This window comes from Macrotis lagotis, chromosome X, assembly GCF_037893015.1.
Source record: "Macrotis lagotis isolate mMagLag1 chromosome X, bilby.v1.9.chrom.fasta, whole genome shotgun sequence".
In the NCBI taxonomy this organism is placed as follows: domain Eukaryota; kingdom Metazoa; phylum Chordata; class Mammalia; order Peramelemorphia; family Peramelidae; genus Macrotis; species Macrotis lagotis.
The window spans coordinates 674,270,194-674,293,316 of record NC_133666.1 but is presented as its reverse complement, the minus strand read 5'-3'; the positions used below and the strand labels follow the sequence as shown (position 1 = coordinate 674,293,316).

The 23,123-nt window shown below is 47.3% G+C and overlaps 1 protein-coding gene across 3 annotated transcripts in view; it reads right to left on the bottom strand.

Moving 5' to 3' along the window:
- Positions 1 to 23,123, bottom strand: part of TPCN1 (two pore segment channel 1) — a 54,347-nt gene that overhangs the window by 27,597 nt on the left and 3,627 nt on the right. For all 3 annotated transcript variants that reach the window (XM_074205813.1, XM_074205810.1, XM_074205812.1), the window contains exon 3: positions 4,120 to 4,244. In XM_074205813.1, the coding sequence (XP_074061914.1) occupies positions 4,120 to 4,244 (125 nt within the window). The remainder of the gene's footprint in view (positions 1 to 4,119; positions 4,245 to 23,123) is intronic.

Sequence of the window (23,123 nt, the reverse complement as noted above, 5' to 3'; positions counted from 1 at the left end):
GACAATGTTGGTTTAAGTCCAAAAAGGTCCATTGGGGTGAAGAGTAACCATTCTGGAGCTTCTTATTCACTATGGCTATCAGTCCACATTCTGATCCTTCCTTCCTTCTGAGGTGTTGCAATCTCAGGCAATATGCCGGCCTCATGCCATCTCCCCTCAAACTGCTGTTCAAGTACTGCCTTCTACAAGCCTTTCCTTCCTTATAGTAAAATGGAATGGCTTTTATACATACTCCCTGCTTCTCCCATGAAATGTATTTGAGCTGTAGACAGGCCCAGAGAAGGGTGGCCTTGTGGACAGTGGTCTTGTGGAAGGCCAACTGCCAGGAGCTTCCCCTCTTCTCCTACAATCTGTTCCCTCACTATTTCTTCTCTTGGACCTGTCATTCTCTCAAGGTTTTGTGTATTTGTAAGCTGGGGCCTGGCCTGGTCCTTGGCAGGTGACAGGCATTTGCTAAATGTTTGTTCAACTGAACTGAGTCTCCTCTCAATTCCTTCACCTCGGCTGACACAGATAACACTCAGATAGTCTCAACCCAGGAATCAATAGATGCTGAATCAGTGGAAAGACCTGACTTCAGCCCTGGGGTCAGGGCTCCCATAGTTTGGGATATGGGAAGGAAACAGGCATTTCTCATGAGTCTCCCATGTGCCCGTGTGTGTTTAATAATAATCACTTGACAAATATTGTCTTGTTTGATCTTCACAACCCTGAGAAGAGGTGTGACTATGATTCCCCATGTTACAGATGAGGAGACTGAGGCAGATGGAGGTGACAGTCCAGGTCCCAGGCCTTCCCTTCTCCAGCTCCAGTGCTCTGTCCCATTCAAGGATCTCCCAGTAGCCAAGGAGAGGCAGTCATGCACCCAGGGACCCCAGAATGGGATACCACTGGCTAGGCCCTCTCCTGAAACATGTAGTTGGAGACGAGACAAGCCCAGGGGCTCAAAGCCCCTGCCACCTCGGGCTCAGGAGGCTCCCCCTGTGACAGGTGGGTCATGTCGATCCTTGGGGCAGCCTGGGGGGCCTTCAGGCTTGGACAAATTGCTTGCCTGCACCAGAGGTCTCACTGCTGTCATCTGGAAAGAAGGGTAGGCCCTGGAACAAAGGATGACTCAGGGCTCTAGGGCCTCTCTCACAGCTTGGATTTTCCACAGCAGCTCCAATTTCTAGGGGGATACACTGTGCTTTGGGGAACTTCTGTTGAACATTACTGACAAATGTCCCAGTCGGCTCCTTCCAAGTCCAAGTCAGAATCAGGGCTCTCAGTTTAGGAAGCTATTCTATGAGGGTGACTTGGATGTGAAGGTGGACATCCCTGACCCTGGGTGAGGCCAGTTGCCCCCAGCAAGGACTGGGGGGGCTACTCCTGATTTATCTAATCCTGAGCCCAAGTTCCAAAGGAAGATCCCAAGTCTTCTGACCTGGGAAAGTCAAATGAGTTTCATCAGGAAAAAAGGAAAGAAAGGACAGGTTGGTCTTCTGGGGTCAGGCCTCACACCCTTCCTACCCACTGGGGAAGGCAGAGACCAACCAGAGGGACATCAAGGCCAAGACTGGCTCTGGAAGCTCCAGAGAAATATTCTATCATGGCTCTAACGTGAATGCTCAGCAAATAATAACTAATGCAGGACACATGAGCATATGGAGCCTCCAAAAGAAGAATGGAAGATGAGTCTTGAGCTCTCAGAATGCTCATGGCCAAGTGGGACCAGTTAGCCAGATCTGAGCAGGCAGGAAAGTCAAAAAAGAGATTAGGGAAACAGTCTTTTCCTTCTATAATAAAACTTTCCTCCCTTACAATCTTCCCATTTAAAGCAGGGGAAGGAAGCACTCCCTGGGTCTCTAGGATCATTACCAGGGCCTCCCCCAGTTCATGTGGTATGTCAGGGCCTCCTCCTCCCCTAGCACAGAGTCACTGCACAGGCAGCTGTGAGCTAAAGGAATGGAAACCATTTTCTCTTTACTCAATATAACCACAAGGAAGCCTGAGAATGTAAAAGGTTGGCGTTGGGACAAACAATCACAGTCACTGCGGAGGGAGCAACCGGACCATCCCTCTGCGTTCCTCCTACACCAGGAGGCCTCATCATAGTGTTGGCACACAGCCGCCATTTGATAACTTGAATAAGAAGCTTCTGGTCAGGTAGTGGCCTTGGGGAAAACAGGAAATTCATGACTTTTATACTATCTCCTACCCCAACCACTGGTCTTCCCTCTCAGCTTCCTCCCCTCTGGCTGTCTGGTTCTTGGCTGCTTTGGCTTTCTTCAAAACTCCAGTCCCACATCACCCACCATCATCTGGACATCTCCAGCAGGATGTTGGGGATGCATCTGCGAGTCTAAGCAGAACTCACTTGTCCTTCCTCCCAGACTCTCCCTTTCCAACTTTCCCTAACATCTGAATACCCCATGGCAGTCAAGGATACCACCCTTCTTCTCTCAGACAACTTCAACATTTATTGATTGCCAACTGTGTACAGGCAGCGGATCCATTCAAATCTTGTGGCTCTGACCCACCCTAAAATCCTTCCGTGCTTCCCTAGTCCATGCTCCCCCAGCCCCTCCAACTTAGGCCCTAGCCCTCCTGGCCTGAATGACAGAGACTGTTTCCTAACTGGTATCCCTGGCTCAAGTCTCTTTGCTGCCAAGATGATTTTCCTAAAAGACAGGGGTGCTCTTTTCACCCCCCATTTACCTTTCCAGGATAGAATTAAAATTCTGTCTAGCCCCTACCCTTTTCAGCCTGAGTCCTCCAGCTTCAGCCAACTTCAGGTTCTGTCTGCCCTCCCTCCATGTCCACCACAAGACAGTTCCTGGTTCCTCCCACACCAGCCTGGCCCCTAGCCATCCCATGCCCACAGTGCCCTCCCTCACACTCAATCTCAGCATCCCTAGCTTCCTGTGAGATGGCCCTTAAGGAGCACCAACCTCAGGAGGGGCTCCTCTGGTCCCTGAGGCTGCTAGGGACTTCCCCACTACTCTGCAAGCACCTAGAAACAGATGGGGCCTCTTTCCTGAGGATGTCCCCTCCCTGGGGGCAGAGGCTGCTTTTTTCCTTCTTTGTTTCTGCAACACTAAGTCCTGGTATACAAAAAGTGCTCAATAAAGGTCTACTGGTTGACAGAGCAACTTCTGCCCTGAGATCCTGCCAGTCTCAGTGGAGCCTGCCCCTCCTGGTCCAGGATTTCAGGGAAGCCCAGAGGGAGCCTCAGGTCACTCTCCAGGCTCCAGCCAAGCCATGGGGCTCCCAGCAGGTACATCACCCCCTGCTTGTCATGCTTTTCAAGCTCCCCCTCCCAATGAGGACTGAGCCAGCTCTGCCACATTTCCTGGAAGGGCCAGGTCACTCTATTCCCCTGCAGCTCCTCGCACTCTTCACCCTCTATTCCCTTGTGTGAATGGAAGCTCTGAGGGCAGGGACTGATTTGCTTCATTTGTATACTTAGCCTGGTGTCTGGCACAAAGTAAGAGCTTAATCATTCATTCATTTGTTCATTCATTCATTCAATTCATCTCCATCCCAAGGATAAGCTAAGGGCCCACCTGAGATCAGAATGATGGAAGCAAAGAGAATGGAAAGGGATATAGGCGTATGTCAAAAGACCAGGATCAAATCCATGCCCTGAATCAGATTAGGTCACAGTCAGCTTCGACAGGCAGTGCAGCAAGGGGTTAGGAGGGTGAAGGGGAAAATGGCCAGTTCCTATGTGAAAGCTAAAAGTTTCAGGTATGTGGGAATGACCAGATCATGGCAGAAAAGCTGAAGATTAATTCAGATACATTCTTAAAGGCATTTAGTTTCAAAGTAAACTAAGGAATTTTAAAAAGCAAACTGCCTGCACCTCCCCCAGCATAACTCTACCAACAACTCCCACAGTGCTGAGTCAAACCCTTTAGTCTATTAACTAATGCCAGGCTTCCCTGGGATTTTAAAGGAAGGTGGGTCTGGGTCAGATGGGAGGAGATGGGACAGGGATTAAAACATTCATTATTTAGGATACTTTAAGTCACCAACTGAAATGATTTGACCTAGGAAGGCCACCAGACCAATTATGCACTGACCTGTGGTATTCTTGACAAACATGGTGCCATACACGGGATGGGAAGGAAAACTTACCTGGAGGTAGATTGCTGCCTCTTGATAATTCATTTCCCAGGTGGGTCTGGTGGGACTCAAGGAGGCCCCATCCCCAGAGTCTGGGGAGGACACCCTCAAGTCACCGATGATATAGCTGCCTCCATCTGCAATGGACAAAATGGACAGTTGGTAAGAGAAGTGGGGGAAGAGAAGCTAATTTATAACCTAAACAGTGAGATAAACTGATGGTCAAAAACAGGAATAAAGCCATTCCAAGGTAGGTTAAAAGTGTGTGTGTGTGTGTGTGTGTGTGTGTGTGTGTGTGTGTGTGTGTGTATGTGTGCACACATAAGTACTGTATCCAACCTCTGTATTTCCAGGATTTTGCTTTTGTTGGTGTGGGCCTCCCCTCCACAGGGCCAGTTCACAACCTCTCTTGGATTTGGAAGATAATCTCATAGTGGCTGTGGCCAAGCAATCCATCACCTTGTGGCCAGCCTGGCCATGAACATCTCTGAATTGAGCCTGGCTGGCCTTTGTTGGGCAAGGCCTGGACCTGTCTCTGCAGCCGGGCCAGCTTGGCAGGACCTTTCTGTTCTCAGGCTCCACCAGCATCCTTTTTGACAATCCAAGATCATCACCTCTATCCGAGGAAGGGAATCAATGGAGGGCTCAACTCCTAACTTGTCCCTGACTCAGTCCATTCCTGCTGTCACAGTGATTTTCCTAAAGTGCAAGCCTAAGGACACTACCCTATGCCTACTCAATAAACTTCTGTAGCTTCCTATTATGTCTAGGACCAACAGAATACCCTCTGTTTACTCTATCCTGCCCTTCCCTGCCTGACCCCTCCTACTTTTCAAAACATCCTGTTCATCTTTCCCTCCACACATTGTTACACACACACACACACACACACACAAAGCCCCCCCCCCCCCCTTCTCCCAGGACAGGTTGTCATCCATGCCTAAAAGGCCCTTCCTCATCATTTCCTCCTCTTGGAATCTTTGGGTTCCTCCCAGATTCAGCTGGAACACCATCTTCTCCAAGAAGTCTTTTCTGATTCCCGCCACACCCTACTGCCCAGTTACTGCCCCATTCACTGTCTATATCATCTGTCTCTACTTTTCTTCTCTAAAGAGAACAGATCTCTTCAAAAGCAGGCACTGTTTCGATTCTTTGAATTTCCAACTGGGACACAGTAGGTGCTTAATCAATGCTTACTGACTGGCTGATACTTTCCTTTGTTCCTAGAGCTCACCTTCCTAATTATGTCTGGTTTAGGCTCCCAAGATGAGTGTGGACACATTTCTGAGAACAAGCCCTTGGAAGGGCTGGTCAGGAGAATGACAGCAGCTGCTTCATGAGGATCCCAAGACACACCAGACCCTTGTCAACACACCTTCCCAAATATCGTGAGGGTCAGGGCTTCTGCCAATTCCCTGACCATTTCACTGTCTAAACAAAGGGGTGATGGAGTTAGAGGACAAATTCTGTCTCTGCCACTTCCTCTCTGTGTAACTGTGGGCAAGTCACCTCATCTCTCTGGCCACAATCTCCCCATCTGTAAACAAAAGGGTTAGACCAATGGTTTCAAACTCAAATAAAAATAGATACCTGCAGTATGAATACTGACTTAGAAAACCACTAATTAACTCATCTATGTTGTGTTCTATACTTATTTTGCTAAACATTTTATAATTACATTTTTCTTTTTCAGTTTTTAAGAAAATTTATTTTATTTTCAGTTGTAAATTTTCTTTCTTCCCCCCCACCCCCGGATGCCCATCAATTGAAGAATGGTTGCATGAATTATAGCATGTCAATGTGATGGAATCCTACTGAGCCGTAAGAAATAAAGAAAGGGATGGCTTTAGAACAACCTGGGAAGACATGCCTGAAAAGATGCAAAATGAAGTAAGCAGAAGCAGAACAATACAAACTGACCACAAAATTACAAAAAGAATCAGCTGTGAAAGGCTTAATATCTCTGATAAATTCAAAACCACAAGCCCAGTGACATTTTGATCTGGGCAGGATATACTCTGGTGTTGGGGGGGGGGTGTTCCTGGCTACATCCAGGAGGGCAGATTGGGCACCTAGAGATTAGATAATTGTTAAGGTCCTTTTCAGCTTCCTCTTTCTGATTTCACAATGGAAAACACATCAGCTAGCATATATTAGGAACCTACTCCTGATCCAGATGACTTCTAGCTGGAGTCTATCTCCAGGATGCAGAGTTAAACACTTTGGAGAGAGTGGGGTAATAATTTGGAAAACAAAACAGAAGGTTTACAAATTCAGGAGTCTGATTCTGGGAAAAAATTTTTAAACTGAAGGCAAGATTAAAGCTTTTGACAAAATATGACAACCATTCCAACTTAAAACATTAGAGAGCACAGGAATAAATGGATTGTTCCTTAGAATGATAAGCAGTATCCATCTGAAACCATCAACAAGCACTATATTCAATAGAGATAAGATAGAAACATTCCTTTAAGGTCAGGGGTAAAACAAGGATGCCTGTTATCACCACTACTATTCAATATTGAATTAGAAATGTTACCTTCAGTAATAAGAGAAGAAAAAGAAATTAAAGGAATTAGAATTGGGAAGGAAGAAATAAAACTCTTACTCTTTGCAGATGATATACCTAGAGAACCCTAAAAAATCATCTAAAAAACTATTGGAAATAATCAACAACTTTAGCAAAGTCCCAGGATATAAAATAAACCCACATAAACTCAGCATTTCTATATATTTCTAGCAAAATACAACAACAACAACAAGGGGTGGCTAGGTGGCACAGTGGATAGAGCACCGGCCCTGGAGTCAGGAGTACCTGGCCTCAGACACTTAATAATTACCTAGCTGTGTGGCCTTGGGCAAGTCACTTAACCCCATTGCCTTGCAAAAACCTAAAAAAAAAATACAACAGCAAGAGTTAGAAAGAGAAATCCCATTTAAAATAACTTCAATCAATATAAAATACTTGAGAGTCTACCTGCCAAGGCAGACTCAGAAACTCTATGAAAACAACTATAACACACTTTTCACACAAATAAAATCAGATCTAGATAACTTGGCAAATATCAGCTGCTCATGGATAGGCCGAGCTAATATAATAAAAATGACAATTCTACCTAAATTAAACTAGTTAGTGCTATGCCAATCAAACTTCCCAAAAATTACTTTAGTGAGCTAGAAAAAATTGCAACTAAATTCATATAGAGAAACAAAAAGTCAAGAATATCAAGGGATTTAATGAAAAAATGCAAAAGAAGGCAGCTTAGCCTTACCAGATCTAAAATTGTATTATAAAGCATCAGTCATCAAAATTGTCTGGTACTGCCTAAGAAATAGAATGGTGTTCTTTTTTTTTTTTTTTTTTTTTTTTAGGTTTTTGCAAGGCAAATGGGGTTAAGTGGCTTGCCCAAGGCCACACAGCTAGGTAATTATTAAGTGTCTGAGACCGGATTTGAACCCAGGTACTCCTGACTCCAAGGCCGGTGCTCTATCCACTATGCCACCTAGCCACCCTGGGAAGCAATTTTTACAACTAGTGTTTCTGATAATGGACTCATTTCTAAAACATATAGAAAACTGAGTCAAATTTATAAAAAAACAAGCCATTTCCCCAATTGACAAATGGTTAAAGGATGTGTGGAGGCAATTTACAGATGAGGAAATCAAAGCTTTCTATAGTCATATGAAAAACTGTTCTAAATCATTACTGATTAGAGAAATGCAAACTAAAACATCTCTGAGGTAACACCTCACACTTTTCAGATTGGCCAAAATGACCAGGAAGGATAAAGATCAATGTTGGTGGAACTGTGAATTTATCCAGTCTTCCTGGAGACTAATCTAGAATTATGCCCAAAGGGCAATAAAAATGTGCATACCCTTTGATCCAGCAATACTACTTTTGGGTCTATACCCTGAAGAAATCAGGGAAAAGGGTAAAAACATCACTTGTACAAAAATATTCATAGTAGCTCTGTTTGTGGTGGCAAAGAATTGGAAATCGAGTGAATGTCCATCAATTGGGAAATGGGTGAACAAATTGTGGTAGATGTATGTGATGGAACACTGTCGTTCTATAAGACATTATGAGACAGGATTTCAGAGAAGCTTGGAAAGACTTGCATGAATTGATGCTGACCAAGATGAGCAGAACCAGAAGAACATTGTACATCCTAACAGCAACAAGAGGGGTGATGATCAGCCTTGATGGACTTGCTCATTCCAGCAGTGCAATAATCAGGGATAGTATTAGGGTGATGGAGAATACCATCTGTATGCAGAGATACAACTATGGAGTTTAAATGAAGACCAAAGATTATTACCTTCAATTTTTTTTTAAAAAGTTGTCTTTTGTGCTACATAATTCTGCTATCTCTATTTTATTTCTTCCTCAAGGATATGTTTTTTTTCCTCTCAATAAATTCAATTTTGATCAATGCATAGCATGGAAACACCGTAAAGACTATCAGATTGCCTGGGGGGAGGGGAGGGAGGGAGGAGGAAAAATTGTAAAATTCAAAACCTTACCAAAAAATGATTGGTAAATTGAAGGCAAGACTGAGAGGGTGCAAAGAAGAATGCTGAGGGGTGACTAGGTGGTGCAGTGGATAGTGCACCGGCCCTGGAGTCAGGAGGACCTGAGTTCAAAACCAGCCTCAGACACTTAATTACCTAGTTGAGTGATCTTGGGCAAGCCACTTAACCCCGTTTGCCTTGCAAAAAAAAAAAAAGAATGCTGAGATAACAGCATGTATGTATGTATGGAACAGACTCTATGTAAATGTGCTATGTAAATATAGGCTGCTGCATTATTTTAACTGAGTCTTCATGTACAAGAAGCACCAGATGGCATGAATAAAGCCAGATTTGGAGTCAGGAAGATCTAGGTTCAAGTCCCACACCAGACAGGTAGTAGAGCTTTGTGACCCTGGGCCAGTCATTTCACTAACAGTAAATCACCAATACAGAGCACTTTCTAATAAGCTTTGGTGGTAGGGAGCTTCCTCACCCAGAATTCCTAATACCTAAGAAATCCTATCCAAAAAGAAAAAAACCCAAACCATCATGAAAACTTTCTTTGAGAAAAGTATTAGTAAAGTGCCAGGCAGAGTCAAATAGCACACCCCTCTTCTCCAGTCCACCAAAATTGTTCTTCTGCCAGGAAACAACCCCTTCCTAGAGCAAGGAGAGAGGGTCATTCCTGAATCAACTGTCTGTGGACAGTCAGGCCATTGACTGCTCAGAGCAAAGATCAAACTAATGAAAATCAAGATGAAAAAATTACAAAGTGGAAAATCAATGTAGTGGGAAAAGGATGGGTTTGGGAGTCATGAGATCTGGGTTCAAAACCTGCCTCTGGTAGTTACCACTTTCCTTTCCTTGGCTTTGAAAGCCCTTTACAAGCTGCCTTTCCCTCTCCCCTTTCTAATCTTCTCATATGTTCTCCCTCCTCATTTCAGCCTAAAGCCTCAGACAAAACCCAACCTCATAAAAGAAGCCTGTCCCAAGAGCCCTCAGCCCAAAAGTCTCCCCTGAACCGTATTCACATGTGTAAAGCATTTCACAGCCTAGCATGGCTAGGGCCCGTCCTCAGCCACCTTCACACCTCACTGCAGAAACAATCAGGCAATGGAACAAAACTACCGAGTAAATCAATAACAAGAGCAATAAGGGCAAAGAAAGAGGGCAATGGGCACTGGAGGTGGTACCACAGACCTAGGTCACTTCCACAGCTGGGTTTGCGCACTCAGCACGCTGCCTTCCAGATTCTGGATTCCATCAGCTCCCTGACGTGAGTGGGGACCCCAGTGACCCTGCTTGGTAGAAGCTTCAACTCCAAGAGTTTTTTCCTGGTAACATTCAATGTGGGGGAGGGGGAAATCCCAGAGACCCCCCCCCCCCTTCAGAAGTACATTAAAGAACAACCCAACCCTAATAGGATGCTGGTAGCTAGGCTAATCCCACCCAAAGCAGCTGCTTTTGCCTGGGATCACAGAAGACTGAACTCTAAAATATGTCCTTGATTTTCACTTCCCCTTCTTCCTGGGTATTCCACAATCTTCTGAATGTTCAAACAGCCTCCCCCCCGCCACTTCTGCAATATCAAAGAGCAGCCCCCACTGGGCAAGGTTGGGCTTCCAGCTCTCTGGGTAGGGACCTCTTTCAGAGACAAGGGGTGAAGCAGAATCAGGCGAGGCTCCCTTCCTGATGGACAGAGTTTCCATTTCCTCTGTACTTGGGGTCAGCTGGCTCAGCTGGGGAGAGGACAGTGTTTATGAAGCTGTTTTCCGGGTGTGTCCCCAATAGGCCAAGGACTGTTGCAGAGGAAAATAAACGACAAGATCCCGGCCCAGCAGCTGGCCATTCTGGAGACGTGTGTTGTGGTTGATGAGAGGCACCAGGCAGGAGGCACAGACTCGGTGGGGCCCATCCCCAAAATATAACCATTCTCCAAATGACAGGTCTTCTCCACGGGTGAAGGCCTCTTTGTGCTTTCCAGTCGTCTTTTCTGTTAACAAATCCAGACTCAAAGAACTAATGTTACCAACAAAAGGGAACTTGGAGGTTAACTAGTCAGACCCTGAAAGTGGCTCTTCCAAGTTCATGGGAAAGCTGGGCCCAGAAAGCAGTTCCTTCAGTATTCTATCACAACACAGCTGTGTTTTCCCCAATGTGAACCGTCATTAGAAGAGGGAGAAGGCTGAGTCCATCACCAGAGAAATCTGCAGAGATGATGCTATGGAACCACCATTTTCCCAGTGGTGATGAATCTGTGCCTTACCCACACTTCCATCCAGTCCCCCTCCTGTAGAATAACAAACATTTGTGAGGCAGCCAGTTGGAACGATGGGACAGACTGTGGTCGTGCAGCAGAATGACTAACTGGCCCATGTGGGGATGTAGCCTGTAATTCTGCCCTCCTCATCTTGGCTCGAACTCACCAGGCTTCTACCCATAACGGGCTGGTGCCTGGAGCATCAGGACTTCTGCCTTGACATAGGAGTGCCCTGAAAACAAGGCAGAAGCCTCAACACTGGCCCTGCAGGAGTAGACACTTGAAATAAATGCTTGCTGGATAGTGAATGAATACATCTGGATCAATCCCAAGGAGGTGGGTTGTGTGTGCTGGGTAGCCCTCTGCCCTCCCTCTGCCTGGCATTTTGTTCTAGGAGAATGAAGCTGACTACCCTAGACAGATGTTGTCTGGTCTTCAAGACCCCCTAGCACAGAGAGTCCATGCTCTCCACAAGCCCCTCCCCGATTCCAGAATTGATGGATATCAGCTTTAGAAACTTCCTTTTTGCACTGAAGCCCCATTTCTCTTGCTCTGTGATTGATGAGGTTGTTCTGCATTAGGAAAATGCCAAGTGAGCCACTTGGAGACCATCTCCAAAAAATAACTTTCATCACATGAAGAGTACAAGTGAGGTGGAGAGAATTCCCAAACTGCTCAATTGGTTTTTATGGTGTCCTCTTGACAATTCAGTCTGTTTCATTCTTGAAAAATACAACTTGGCTCATTCACTAGTCCAGAAAAGGGAAAGTACATTAACTCTCCATCTAGAATGCCCCCCACTTGCCCATCCTGGGCAGATTTCGTTCTTGCAAATCACCTACACCAGCAGCCATTTTATTAGCACGAAAGAGTTTTTCATCATTGTGCCAAGGTCCCAGTTTGGGAGCTCTTAGTCAGGGAGAGAGAAAGCAATCCTGTCTACCTCCTCCCTGCCTTTGTCCAGTTTGAAAGGATGTCCAAATGGGCAAGAGGAAAGCCCTTCAAACTCTTTAGTTGCCCCTGTTTGAAGTATGGTCAGAAGCTCAGGAGTAGCTCCCCATGGGGCAGAGGACAATGTGGTCGACATATAGGAAAGGAAGGCTAGAGGGGAAACCTCCTAGAAGGTGAGATAAATAAGCCAAATCAGTGCATGAGAGAAAGTCTCAGAGAAAGATCAGGATCTCTAGGTTCAGCTCAAAAAGAGGACCAATGGGTATAATTTGTGGGGAGACTGGTCACCACGAAGACACCAGAAAGCTTTCTCCACGGCCACTGAGAATAAGAGAATAGAGAAGAGGAAGGGTATTCCAGGTCCCTGTATAGTGGCCACCCATGGTGATAGTGGGTAGAATGGTGGACCCAGGAAACTATACTCCCTTAACTCGTCTCCCAAGGATCCACCTCTAACTCTAACAATAGCAAAGGGTGGGATTTGAGGGAGGGTGCTAACTAGAGGGAAGGGAAAAGGAGAGGGAAATGAGAGGAGGAGATAAGGAGAAGAAACAAAGATGGAAAGAGAAAGAAGAGGAAAAGAGAATGTGTGTATGTGGGGAGGATGTCTCTGTGTGTGTGTGTATGTATTTAGGGGAACAACATAAGGAGAAGAGGGACGGCAATCACCCCCACTGTCATTACCATATCCCCACCAAGAATAACAGTTCATACCCACCCAACCATCTGGCTATATCAGTTTCTATACTGGGATGAAAGGGAAATATCTCAATTTCCTTTGCAGGGACAGTGGCTGCCCTCATGGAGCATCTTTGCTGAGAGGAGAGGGAGAGAAGCCGAAGCTAAGATGCTGCTGTTCAGCACAGCACCCCCCAGCCCAGAGCAGGGTGCAGTGGGCAGGGACGACCCCACCTGACTCTTTCTCCAGGTCTCCCACCCTTTCTTACTGCCCCCACCAAACTCCTTGCCTTCCACACTCAACCAGCAGGCATACTTGTAAGCCCATCCTAGGAAGACGCCCGAGCCAAGCTGTCAAGTGTTCCCGGAATGTCACTGCTCTCAACTTGGTGGGGAGTCCCACTGGTACAAAAGCCTCATATTACAAAGCAGAAGAAAGAGGATCTGTTTAGATTCAGAGGATCCTGTGACCCAAATCTGGAGCCAGGCCCCAGAGACCATTTGTTCAAGCCCCTCATTTCACAGATAAGATGGGGGCTTCACAGGTGGCAATGAGTAGAGTTGGGTCTCACATCCATGTCTTCTGACTCCAAATCCAGAGCCCTTTCCACCAGACCACACTATCAATGATTAATGCTCACATTGCAAACCAAGGCCTCCAACCTCCAGCTCTAGTTTCCCAATCCCTCAGAGGGTGGGCTTGGCTTCCTTCAACTACTACCCAATAACCAAGGCCACAACCTCACCCTCACCTCGCCTGCCTCCCACACAGGGCATACCATTGGTGCCCTGCTCCGTGAGATAGGAGGACATCACCATGGGCCGCTCGGACAGCTCGCCTTGCACTCCTTCCACTGGGAGGGTGGGGGGTTGCTCGCTCCTCTGCATTTCTGCCTTTGCTGGGATGGCCCCAAGTTGGAAGCTGGAGAAGCAGGGGATGAGAGGAAGGAGGGAGGGAGGAGGGAGCCAAAGGAGGAGGGTTGGGGAGCCGGAAAAACTGCCTCTCCCAGCCAGCAGCAGGGCCTCAGTTCCCTGCTTGCTGAAGTTCTTCCAAAGGCCAAGGGCAGCCACTGGGGAGGCTTCTTGGCAGCAGGGACGGTTCTTTCTCAGGCCTTCAGGGAAAGTCTGACAGAGGGAAACATTGTGTTCCTGCGTGGCTGGTCCTCTTCTTTTGGATTGACAGCTCCTGCCCAGGCAGCGACTCTTTGGACTTCTTTGGCCTGAGATGCTGAAGGGGTTTCTGGAGGGAGGAATGATTCTGTGTCTGCTCCTCCAACCACCCTGTCCTCCTTCCTTCCTGAATTAGTCTCAAAGCTGGCAGCAACCTTCCAGAAGGACGCAGCTACAACCCCCTGACGAGTGGCCAGGGGTCTTTCCTGGGCTTGCGCACAGACAGTAACAGGGAGCTCACCACCTCACAAAGAGGTATCCAAGCCCATTTCTGAACCAAGCAAAAGCTTTATAAAGTTCCTCTGTACTGGGAGCCACAAACCAGCTTCCCCGTAGTCATGGCAATCAGCCTAAATAAGTGAACATAAAAAGCCAGTTGGGGAGGAGGGGTGGGTACTGAGAGAAGGAGAGCACCCGATGCTGAACTGGCAAAGCTTAACAGTTTTTTTTTTAAATCCCAACCCAAAACAAAGTATTAGAAAGGTTCACGGTACAAAGGGCAGGCAGAAGCAAACTGGGATGACCTGTTTGCACAGATGGTAACGCTTCCTCCACGCTGATGTAACACGGCCCAGACGCTCCCAGCCAAACAGCTGGCTGCTTTGCATGCAGCCTCAGAAACGAGCCTGCAGGGAATCCGAGGTTTCCGTTCGCTGGAGCGCAGCAGGCGACGTCCTAGCAGTGCCGAGTAAATAGAAACAGCTTCCATATGCCGGCCATAAAGCAAAGATGGGGAGGCGAGGAGAGGGGTGGCAGGCAGAAGGAAACCACTTCCTTGCACCAAAAGCCTCTCCATTTTGAAATGGGGAAGCTGGGGCTGGCCAGACCACTGGGAGCCCCGGCCTAGGGTGCAGAGGAGCTGGGAGAGGCCTAGGATCAAGCCAGGAGAGAAGATGGGGAACAGGGAAAGGAAGGAGGTGGAAAATTCAGCTCTGCACACAGAGACCCCATCACACGCAGACACTCACACCCCCAGTTGCCCAGAAGGCTGTGAAGTCTAGAGAGAAGCCAGACCGGATGCCGGTCAACCCACGCTGTGGCTTTAGATGAACCACATCCCCCCCAGCCTCAGTTTCCTCATTTGTAAAACTGGGTTCATTATGGCAATACTAGTTGAACTTCATGCAGACAAATGAGAACATTTCCAAGGCACTTTGAGCCCTTCAGAAATGGGTCCCCACCAGAACGAAAACAAATGATTATCCCCACCATTTGCCAGTTGTCACTGGGAGCCCCACTCCATGGGAAAACATGGAAAAAAAGAGATGAAGGTAATAATACAATGAGGTTGACTAGGTAGAGCAGCACGACAGAACTGGGGTTCTGTGGCTGGCTGCACTTCCCCAGGTCCCCAGATTAAAGTCTTCGAGACAATAGGAAGCAATTCTGCCAAAAGGAAGCAGGGCAAACATTATTCTCTGCCCAGCCCATCACATTCTGGCAAATGGATATGAGATGAAGAGCTACCAGATCCCATGGTAACATCACATATTAGAACAGATACATATGAGGGTAGACCCTGTGGCAAACATTGGGGTCCCCAGGAATGATGAGCAGCAGCAGCCAACCTCCTGAGGGTTGGGGAAGGCCTGGGGAGTTCCCCCTTCTTAGCCAATGCCCCCACTCCCTGCCCTCCCCAAGAAGAGGGAAAAGGAATGAATTCAACCTTCAATCTCAGGGTCACAAATTTAGAGGATCGTGTTAGCCCAGGCCTCATCAACCAGGAGACCTGCTCTTTTCTAGGGAAAGGACTCCTTGAAGGGAGTGTGGGGTGCTCAGGAAATCCCATCAGAAATGGAAAGGCCATCCTCAATTCTGAAAATTCATCTATACAATCCCATTCCCTGCTCCTCCAAGGAGAGCATGAGAATAGCAGCCACGGCTTGGCTCCTAGCCATACCTGGGGGCTGACCATCATGTGAAAGGGGGCTCCAAAAGAAAGGAAGGCAAATGAGAACTGAAAGGTCAGCCTCCCAGAGGCCAGGAGAAAACTCAAAGAGCAAGGAGAGGGCTGAGAAATACTTCTTCTGAAGGTGGGGATGCAGGTGCTGCCTACCCTGACCCTGCTCTCCCCATCTAACCCAGCAGAAGAGGCATGAAGGGCTGCAAGTCAATCTCTCCTGGGGTTCAAGTTCTCCTTGGAACAGGCCCTCCACTCTCTTACAGTAGAAGCAGAGGAAGGTAGCGGAGAACCAAGAAGCCAAGTCCTCAGCATGGTGGGGAAGACTCACCTCCCCCAAATCCAAGCCCCCAGACAAGTCTGAGGCCTTGGTCCCCTTCAGAGAAGACTCTAGAGGATGGCTTGGTCCTCGCTGGTGGCTGGGAGAGCTGGGCCAGGCTCCACCTCTGTTACTTCCCCACGGTTCAAAGTCCTGGGTCTCTCTGAGCCTCAGTTTGCTCACTTGTAAAACTAAGGTTATAACCCCAAGCCCCTTTACTCTGAACAACTGGGTGTAGGCACCCAAAGTGCTTTGCTTGTCTGCCTGACTTTCCATTGTTGGGGCTCCTGTGATCGCCCAGGACTCAGGACCAGCCCCAGGGCAAAGGAAAAGTATCCTTTCCACCCCAGCAACAAGGCCACTAGGCAGACAGTGGTCAAGGGAGGGGGGAAAGACGTTCTGTAGACCTCGGCTGGGCTCCTAAACTGCTCACTGGCTCATTCCCCGCTTCTTCCTCAGTGGGCTTGTGGGGGAAGAAAGAAGTATTTCAGAATGAACAACATCCTGAGAGCGCGTGCACACACACACACGCACACACTCATACTGTCACACATACACACACTCATTCACACACACACATACACACACACTCATACTGTCATAGAAACACCCCCACCCACAAACATTCATTCATATTGTTATTTATACACACACACAAACACACTCTCATACAGACTAATGCACACACTCACACAATCTCAAACACACACATACTCTCATACACACAAACAACACATACATAATCACACACTCTCATTCATATTGTCACACATACACACTCACACACTGACATATACACTCTCACATATACTCACTCCCACAATTGCTGGTGCCTGCAAACCCTTCTCTGTTTATCTAGTGAAGAGCCCAGCACCTGTGCGAACATCTGTCCTATACACACTTGGAAACGTTAGGAATACTAATTAATTGTATCATATACTGGGCTGAGGGGCAAGAGAGAGAAGCAAAAAAAAAGCAAACGAGAAGAGCAATGTTTTCCAACAGGTAGCAGCTGTTCCTGGGGAGCACAGCGCAAACCTGTTTACATGGGATCAAGGGGCTAACTGACCATCCATGGAGGTAAGTGGATCTGCCCCTCTCCCCAGTATTCCTCCCAGACCCCACTCCTTGCTCCTATAGAATACTTTCATCGCAGAGTTCCCCAATCTCTGTTCCCAAAGAAGGCAGGACAGGGTCAGGAAAGACCCTTGGGTGCTCTCAGGCCATGCAGGGAGTGGCAAGACTGGTCATTTCAAAAACAGAACCCTGCCCCAACCAAAGAGCTTGGAGAGGCTTCCCAAGAAGATGCCAGGTGCCTGGAGGACAAGAGTCCTGGGCAGTCTGGAAGGGCTCGAGTCAATTATCTTGGTGACAAACAATGGCTTTGTGGGACCATGTTTTCAGTGATGGTAAAAAGGAAAAACCAAGGGAGGGGGCAAGAGTTCAGGAAATGGATGATGGGAGGTGGGGGTCTGGGAAACAGGTGCACTCTGGGCCAATAAAGCCATGATCAGCATTCCCTGGGACGCCCCCAGGAAAACAGGACACTCAAGGTAAGTCCTTGAGCAAGCTTGAGGGTGACAGCACAAGGTCCTGGACTGGCTGCAGAGGACATGGATACCCCTCAGGGATGGAGCCCCTCCCAGGGCAGAGGGTATTTCGAGAGTCCAATGACTCACCATGTGTCACATCACCTGATGTTCTCAAAGGGCCGGTGTGGCTGCAGAGAAGGCACCGTCTGCGTCCTCCAGAATCACATGGTCAGAGACAGGCACAAAGGGGCATGGACTCTGGAACCCCCACCGGCATTATTGGATCTTTCTGCTTTTTAGAAGCATTTGATCCAAAAGAGACAACGGTGAGCAAGTGGTAGGAGAGGCAGCTCACAGAACAGCCTGCCCCTGAAACCCAATTTTTCTTATAAGAGAAATGACTTGAATTACAAGAGAATTTTCTATTTTACCAAAGGGATGACTGAGGATTCTTTCACCGGTTAATTGCCTCAACCCATTTTAAATAATATCATTCTTAAAAAGTCATTCAAACTCTCACTGGGAACAAGGTGCATCTGTATTGGTTAGGTTTGCAATGAATACTTTTTGCAGGTGATGTTGTGGATGGTTTTTGGGCATTGCAGAATATATGATGTATGAACTGTTTGTTCAGAGAATGAGGAAAAAAATCAGAAGAACTGTCATTATTCTAGGGAAGCCCTTTCTAAGCGGTAGAGGTAGAGGGGACTTCAGGCCCTCAAAGGCATCTATTTGCCTCAGTTTCTCCATCTATAAAATGAACTAACCCCAAATGGGGTCACAAAGAGTCAGACATGATTGAAATGACTGAACAACAACCACCTTATACTGATTAAATCACAGGTTCACTCTTTTTATAAAAAGGCAAGGAATATTATGATTAAGGCAAAGGAATCTTAGCTAGCTCCAGAGAAGAGTTGAGGGCAGGAATAGGATAATGTGGGATTCTATCACTTCAAATTAGGACTGTTGTTTCTGAGAGAAGGTCAAAGGAGGGAGGATGCTCAGAGAGAAAGACCCCCCCCCCCAAAAGAACAGAAGCAAGAGCATTTAAAATCCATTACAATCTGGCTCCACCTGAATTTTCCAGGCATACCGTCAATGACTACTCCTCAACTCTTTCTACTTGTTTTTCCCCAAGAATGGAATCCACCTCCCACCTCCATGACTTTGCATAGTCTGTTCCCCAAGCCTGTAAGATTTCCCCTCCTCATCCTCACCTATTAAAATCCTTTCAAGACTTGTGGGAAACTCTGCCTGCTTCCCTTTATTTATCAATGTTTTCTCCTTCCTCAAATCACTACGGATACACGAACTTTTTCCATGTTGTATATTCCACCATTTTGTCTTTGTGGCCCCAATTCCTAGCTTGCAGGATTGGGAAGGAAAGCTCTTGGATACCTCCATGATGACCTTTGCAGATAATGTTCAGGCTCCTGTGTCCAATAGGAGGAGAAAGCAACAGGCCCAGTTGCCAATGGTCCCCCCTTGTCTAGTTATCACCCTAGCTGTCACCAAGTAAGCCAATCAAAGCCTCCAGAGTCCCCGTTCCCCTTTCTATATTAGTGAAGGCTCCCAGGCCACCATGCTAAGCTGCAGAACTGTTTGCTCAAGAGAAGGTTTCAGAAAAGAGAGATGTAAAGAAGAACCTGAAGGCCCCAGGGGCAACAGGTTCACCGGATCTGGTGCTAGTAACACAACTGCTGAAACCTAAAAACATGTTTCTCTTTCATTATATACTTAAACATCCATAAGTCCAAACAGTCCAAAGAAAAGAAAGAGGTGTGTCTATGAAACTGTGAACTTCTGACAGGTGGCTTTTTGATCACACTGTGTTTCATCCCCCCTAAACTTCTGTCAGCTCTCTGTGTATTTTAGAAGATGCTTTCCTCAGGCCCTGTGCTTTGGCTTCTTCCTCTTTGAGTCTCTCTCCTTCCCCCCCAACAAAAAAGATCTCATTGTCACTCTGAATAGGAATGATTCTCTCTTGGGGTCTTATTTTCCACCATGGTAAAAATGGGGAAAACATTCCATTCACTCATCCTCATGAGGGTTATGAAGGATAACAGCCCACACAAAGCTCTACCCAAGGCAGATGTAATATGGCCCTCACTGCCCAGAGCAGGATCATGGTCTGACAGACCCGCCAAGGATATGTCCTTCCCTCTCTGGAGGCTGGGATGGTCTTGGGAGATGGGCACAACAATGAGAGGAAGCTTGGAAGCCGGATCTCCCTGTGGTCCCACACTTCCAGGCCAGGAGAGGTCACAAGAGCCATTTGGAGGAAGTTGGTTTTCTCTATTCCCCATTTTGGAATCTCTCTTCCAGAATGCTAAATGAGGCTTTGGTCTTTTACATTTACTCACATGGCTCCTTGTGAGGAAGAGGGTTCTAACAGTCAGCTCTTCCCCTCAATGGAAGGAGCGGCTTCAAGAGGTGAGGATCCCTATCACTGGAGGACTATTAGAGGAGCCTGGGCTGGGCCACTGTAGAGAGACCACTGGACAGGAGGCTCCCTGAGCCCTTCCCAAGACTTGGGGATTCCCCAGAAAAGACAAGCTTTCCTACAGAGGCTCTGATTCCAAAGGGTCCCGGAAGGGCCAGCAGATGCCAGGTCTCTCTTCCTGGGTGCTCTCTGCCTCCTAATGCCCCGTGGCAGAGCATGCCCGGCTCCCCTTTGGCAGGGAAGGGGGCCCCACCTTCACAGGTCATTTCTCCTCTCAACGAAAGAGCCTCCATAGAAGCAGATCAAGCAGCCGGGCTGGGCCCAGAGGCTGACCCTGGGGAGCACATCCTCCAAGCAGAAGCTGCCAGAGAGGCACTGCTGAGACCCATCAAATCCTCTCCATCTCCCTTTACTGACTTGAAGGCATAGACACTGACTGTTCTGGCTCATGAATCCCTCTCTGAGAAAATGTGAACTTAGACCCCCCGAAGGCAATAGGGAAATGGTGGTGCTCTAACCATGGCACAGCTGCTGCTGCCACAATTGAGATGGGGCTGCTGCCCGCCTTCAGAAGGGGGAAAATAGCATTTCGAGGCAGGGGGGCCCATGGCAACAGACAGGCTCCCACCATGAGACACCGAGGGCCGGGGAACTCCAGAGGCTCCGAGGCTTGGTTATGAGGCCCGAACCCAGCATGCCCAGCGCTTGCTCATTTTAATCGGTGCCGTGGCAAGCTTGCCGAAACCGTGTGCTCCACCCTGGCAAGGCCCTAAAAAACCACGGGAGCGGCGACAACGATGGAGCCCGCTGGCCACGCGCCCCAGGAGGCAGCAGAAATCTGAATGTAGTTGGGTCTCCAGCTGCTTGAACTGCCTCTCAGTCCTGACTTGGCTTCAGCCACCAGCTGGGGCTACAGAAAAGTAGCCTGCGATCCACGACTCAAGCCTGGGCCCGGAGCCTGACTTGTGTCGAGGGCCCCACAGGCTCTGGGGCCACCTCTATGAACCTGGTCATTGGGCCAAGGCCAGTGAAGTCACTTTGAAAGTCACAGGAGGCACAGAACAGAAGGGAAAAGGCAGAGCCGCAGCTATTCCTGCCCTTCTCCCTGGCCACTCTAAGCCCTGGGGGAACAGTAGGGGTATTCCTGCTCCTGGAAACATCTCCCAGGGCCATTCAACCTAAATCTGAATCCTGGTTCTGACACTTACTAGTGATGTGAGCCTGAAAAATGAACAGACTTCACATTTCTGGATCTACCCAATAGAGGTGCTGTGAGGAAAACAATTCCTAAAGCCTTCAAGCAATATGGATGTGACAAACCAAGGAAGGTGAATGGCCTCCTGAAGGAACTAATCCCCCAGGCTCATGTCCTATTCCCCAGCCAGATGGCCGTGGTGCCTCATTCCTGTTCTGATCCAGAAGGTCACTCTGTGATTTAGCAGATTGCTGGAGGGAAAAGTCATTTTCTGGCCCCTTCCCAAATTGGGCAGCTTGGCATCAATCAAGTTGATAGGAGTCACAGTTAGAAGGAGCCTAAAGCCCCCAAGTGGCCAACAGTGGCTGCCCAAGGCAGGTCAAGATTCCCAGAGACCTTGAGGACTTTGTGCACAGGACCCAAGAGAAAGAGAACCTGGCAAGAATATGCTAGGGCCATCAGTGCTTCACCAGGAGCTGGTTGAGAAGCCATCTCTCCCAGGGAGCCCCATGCATGCAGGGTGTTCCCACTTGAAGAAGATGAACAAAATAACCCCAACCCAACAATTTGAAAACAAAACAATGCTGCCTGTGACTGAACTTCTAAGACCAAATTCGCTTTCATCTCCAACATCTGTAAGGAGGCTCTCTGTGTTTACCTCTGGCCCCCAAATACATCCTACACCTATGTGTCATAGAAACACCTTCCCATCCATTCCTGGGTTGCCTTCAGGCTCTTTCCCTAACTCTGTCTAGGTGGGTGTCTTAGTAAATACTTTAGTTCTCTTGAGAGCAGAGTACACGTGTAATTAGTCCCTTAATAAATGGTCCTTGAAAACCACAAGGCTGATGAGATACGGTATCAGGGAAACATTCACAAGCTATGTGGCCATGAGTATGAGGCTTCACCTTTCTAAGCCTCAGCTCCCTCACCTGCCAAAGGCACATGCACCACAAAGCAGAAAACAATATCCATATCAAATATGTATGAACTGAGTGGAGCAGCATCTAAACACTTAATGAAAAGCTAATAGAACTAAAGGGACACATAGCAAAAGACTATTGGAGGGCTGGGGGGAGACTTCAACATGCCCCTTTCAGACTTTGACAAATCTAACCAAAACAAGAAAAAGGAATTAAATTTTAGAAAAGTTAGACATGATGGCCTCCTAGTGATTACTGAATGCGAAATATATCTTTTTAAGCTTTCCAAAGCATCTCTGTAGGTTATGTAATCTTAATTCTCATTTTCTTCACTGTAAAATGAGGATAATACGTTATAACTTCTCTCATAGGGTGTTTGTAAAGTTCTCATGATATTTTACAGGTAAAAGTGTTCTGTCATATATAGAAATATAAATCATAATTCTTCAATAAATTACCTTTAGTTTTCCAGTCACAGGTTACAATGCACAATTCATTTAAGCAATGAAGGATTACATCTTACCTTCTCAATAAGAGAAGAGCCCCAAAAGTAACATGAAGCACCATCTGAAGTTCATTTGGGAGGTAATTTAATCTCTGATGTCTAGCCATTGATGTCACTGACCCCAACTCAAATGACCATGGCCAGTGACCATTTCTCCCATACTCCCATGCCTTAAGTAATAAAGGTAGGATTAAGGAAAAGACCAATCATGGTGGAATGGGAAGATGACAGTTCAGTATCTAATCTTCCTGGATGGAACAAGAGTAACTGGGCCATTTCTTTTTTTTAGGTTTTTGCAAGGTAAATGGGGTTAAGTGGCTTGCCCAAGGCCACACAGCTAGGTCATTATTAAGTGTCTGAGGCTGGATTTGATCTCAGGTACTCCTGACTCCAGGGTTGATGCTCTATCCACTGTGCCACCTAGCTGCCCCACTGGGCCATTTCTAAGAAGGAACATACAAAGACAAGGGTCCCAAGGCCTAGGCAGTGGTGCATTTCTGAAAGATTCTATTCTTCTTTATAATCTTGATCAGAGACTTCTCTAGGAGGGAAGAGGTCCCTCTATGCCTCGTCGTATTTTGTTTAGATGAGAAAACATGTGATACTGGGCTGGACTCTTCCT